This window comes from Etheostoma spectabile, unplaced genomic scaffold (assembly GCF_008692095.1).
Source record: "Etheostoma spectabile isolate EspeVRDwgs_2016 unplaced genomic scaffold, UIUC_Espe_1.0 scaffold342, whole genome shotgun sequence".
NCBI classification, from domain to species: domain Eukaryota; kingdom Metazoa; phylum Chordata; class Actinopteri; order Perciformes; family Percidae; genus Etheostoma; species Etheostoma spectabile.
Genome location: NW_022605589.1, coordinates 546,232 through 550,314, shown reverse-complemented (window position 1 = coordinate 550,314; position 4,083 = coordinate 546,232). Strand labels below are relative to the sequence as shown.

The window sequence follows — 4,083 nt, the reverse complement described above, 5'->3', positions numbered from 1 at the left end:
CAATTGGTGTAAGAAATAGCTCATATGAAAAGCTAAAACCCTCCCAAATGATGTTCAAGGCACTGAAATAAATTAGTTTCACTAAAAAAAGATTTATTATTTAAACAAGATAGAAAGGTCAAATTTTGGCAAGACAAAAGTTTTGTCGTCTATACAGAAATTGAACAAATTTACTGCAAATACTAAAATATGTCAGCAAATTAAATAGTGGTGCTGTGAGATCCAAATTTAATATCTTGTATGACTTCCATGAGCTTGAAGGACTGCATCCATGCGGTTTGGCAAGGATTCATAGAATGTATTGATGATCATTAGGAATAGCTAGGAAAGCAGTCTTGCATGCCTCCCAGAGTTCATCAATATTCTTTGGTTTGGTCTTCCATGCTTCCCTTCTTCATCCTACCCACATATGCTCAATGATGTTCTGTCTGGTGACTGGGCCGGCCAATCCTGGAGCATCTTGATCTTCTTCCCTTGAGGAACTTTGAATTGGCGATGGAAGTATGCGAGGGAGCACCACCTGCTGGAGAATTTGGCCTCTTTTATGGTTGGGAAATAGAGGTAGCTAAGATTTCTTGGTATTTGAGACTATTGATGTTGCCTTCCACCCTGCAGATCTCTCGCACACCCCCATACTGGATGTTCCCAAGACCATGATTTTCCGCCACCAAACTTCACTGTTTTCTGGGTGAATCTTGGATTCATGCGGGCTCCAGTAGGTCTCCTGCAATATTTGCGGCAACTGTGGTGTAATTCAACAGAAATTAATCTGAAAAATCCACTTTCTTCCACTTTTCCATCGTCCATCCTTTTAGCGGCCTTGGCAAATGCCACACAGTTTTTCAATTGTCTTTTGTTTAGTTCTGGCTTCTGGGCACTGATTCAACCACGGAGGCCATTTCAAGACAGAATCCGACAAACTTTTCAGTACACAGGGACTTCGTGACCAGTCTGGCGGAGTCTGCTGCAGTAGAAAATGGGCTGCCTTGGATTTCGAGCCAACAAATGGTCCTCTCAAGCATGTGTCTTGCGGGTCCCTGACCTGGGCTGTCAAAAACATCTCCAGTGTCTTCAAATGTTTTTTTATCCTCTGTACTTGACGCTGAGACACATTGAAGGTTCTGCCACATCAGCAGTGGATCTGGTCTTCAGCCTCTTTAATCAAAACTTTAGTCCAGGGATCTTAGGCATGTTGTGCAGATGTCTAGTTGCAGTTGATGTGAAGGTCTAGTGTACTGGGGTTGTTTTTATACCACCTGAGACCTAATTGATCCATTTTAGTCCCAGGTGAAGCTCATATGACAAGCGCACAACACTTATGTCTTTGCAAAAATTGACTCAATGGCTTTACCAAGCTGTGATATTTAGAATACTTTTTGACAGTTTCTTTTTGCACCGAAACATTAATACAAAAGCTGTTGGGATTAAAATGAGCCATTTCTTGTAAATAAATCTTGATTAGAAATATATTTCAGCAGCACTTCAGGTCAATTTGTACACAAGCAACAAGACTTTTGTCAGGGACTGTAGAGGTTTACTCCTCAACGTAGCAAAAAGATTGCATTTATTCATATATCCATCATTGCATATTATGAAAAAAGTGCAGTCTCACTTCTTAAACCAGCTCAAGAATTTATTTTTTTTAATTTTATTGTCTGTTTAATTTAAATTCTGTAATGCTTGTAGAGGACCATAATGTAATGGTCCCCAAAACCCTGATCTTTGCAGGTAAAGCCTTGTTTTTTGTCTTTGCAGTTGGTAACAAGCAACATCTTAACTAGGACTACAAACATGTCTAATACATGGGTGATATAGCAATTAGGGCTGCCAATCGATTACAATATTTAATCCCGACTAATCGCATTATTGTCCATAGTTATCGCAATTAGTCGCATAATAAATCACATTATTTGTGTGTTCAAAATGTACCTTAAGGGGATATTTGTCACATATTTAATACTTGTATTTACATGGGAATGGACACATATGCATGATTTATGCAAATGTTACTATATTTCTTATTGGAGATTCATTGACACCAACAAAACCATGACAAATATTGTCCAAAAACCCTCATAGCAGTGTTTCCTTTATCAGTAATTACCAGTTTTTAGTCAGTAAATCTGTTAATGTCTGACATATTTAATTCTCTCCAGTCAGTATGTCCGGTGAAAAGTAATTTCCTCTCTTGTGTATGCAGCCGGCCTCTCTGTCTGTATGGTCTGTAGTCACCACTTTGTCAAGCCAATTTATCATGAAGGCTGCTGTGCCAGTGCCACAGACTCAAAGCTGTTACGGTGGCAACAATTTGCCAATTTGGTAACACTTTGCCAATTTTTCAACACAATATTAACGCGTTTCCTTTGACAGCCCTTATAATCTTTCCTTTTACTAAGGGCAAGTACAGTAGGTGTAAAAGAGTTTTACATAACTTTCTTGGCAACATTTTAAGGGATTAAGGATCTAACTGTTTTCAAACTACTGCTTAATTCTTGCTGCCGTTTGGAGCTACAAATGTGCAAAGTGCCAACAGCATCTTGGTACTCAAGAGGCAAGCTGGCTTTACCTGGTGATATTAGGGTTTTGCCACTACATGAAAAGGCCTCTGTGCCAATGTTGAAGTCTATGGTGGTCTGTAGGTATTTGCAATCCTGACTGACAGTGGCAATGAAATGCCGTGTGATGTAATCGTAGAGCCGCCAGCCTTCACTTCCTGTGGAATAGCAGAAGAGAAAGAACTTGGGTTAGAGGCTGAAAATGAAGGGGTCCATGCAAGAATAATTCATAATTTAATACTTCTGGTGTGTTGTTGTCCGTCCACACCGGAGGGCCAAATTGTTTGTAGTAGTTCCAAACGGCCACAGTCGAATACAAAGTAAAAATTCGGCAGTTGTAGAGGAAAGGGGGGGGCACATTTGAATCATTTAAATATGGGGTATAAAAGCGGAGATTTTCAGACAGTCTCTCCTGAAGGACTTCATGACTAAAAGTAATAACAAACTATGTGTATTGGGGTGGAGGCAGAAACCTCAAAACTAAAAAAAACAAGTAAAGTGGAAAATCTGGGTAAATGCTTTGTAGTCATTAGGGTCCGAGCGCCAAAGGCCTGAAACTCAAGGAATTATTATTCTCTATTTATTTATTTATTTCTCAACTTTTCGCGATTCATCAGAGTCCAACCCTGACGACATATACACGCCAATATTGGCTCAGAGTCATAATGACCCCTAGTGGCAACAGAAAGTAGGCCTAAAAGTCAAGGTGCAATACTTTAACAAACTCCTCATAGAGATGTCATCAGATTGAATTCAAATTCAGTCTGTGTCATCTTAGGACTTAACAAAGAAAACTTTTCGTCAAACGGTGTGGGCGTGGCATGGCAACCAATTTGAGTTTTTAGCAATGAACGAGATAGTGGCTGTAACGACAGTGTATATTGTCAGATCTGCTGGAAATTTCCCACAATCAACAAGAATCCAGGCCTGAGGACAAATACAGGCCAATGTTGACTTTTGGAGATATCGCCACCAATGGCAACAGGAAATCAGCCTTTTATGACAAAATCTGATTTACATGAAACTTATATGTGGTCTACATGTGATACTGAGCTGGCCTCATTATTTTAACCACGCCCACTCACGACACACCACCTTTCATAACATTTGAACGGTTCTTGTGTGAGGTGTCATTGAACTCAGCAGAGAGTTCCTTCTTCATTGATGATGCTTCGGCCCGCCCCCTATGTGTATGCCATGCCTACTTTCATAACTGGTGACCCATTTAAGGTATAGTCTTGTGTGAGGTGTCATTGAACTCAGCAGGGAGTTTCCTTTTCATTGGTGACAATTTACAGTGTCTATGTGGCGCACAAATGCACGGTTGCAAGGAGCGGCTGTATTGGTTTTGTAAGATGTACGTACGTGCAAAAATGATGATTATGGATGATTATGGAATGTAAGAAAAAAAAAGAACATGCTGATATATGGGCGGGCCGATATTAGACATTTCCCCATCTATCGGTATCGGCATTTATAATGGTGAGTGAATCCATCCATCCATCCATCTTCGACCGCTTATCCGGTA

At 40.1% G+C, this 4,083-nt stretch overlaps 1 protein-coding gene across 1 annotated transcript in view; it reads right to left on the bottom strand.

Moving 5' to 3' along the window:
- top3b (DNA topoisomerase III beta) overlaps window positions 1-4,083 on the bottom strand; it is a 153,464-nt gene that overhangs the window by 9,620 nt on the left and 139,761 nt on the right. The window contains exon 11 of the mRNA XM_032511256.1: window positions 2,567-2,713. Coding sequence (XP_032367147.1) covers window positions 2,567-2,713 — 147 coding nt within the window. The remainder of the gene's footprint in view (window positions 1-2,566; window positions 2,714-4,083) is intronic.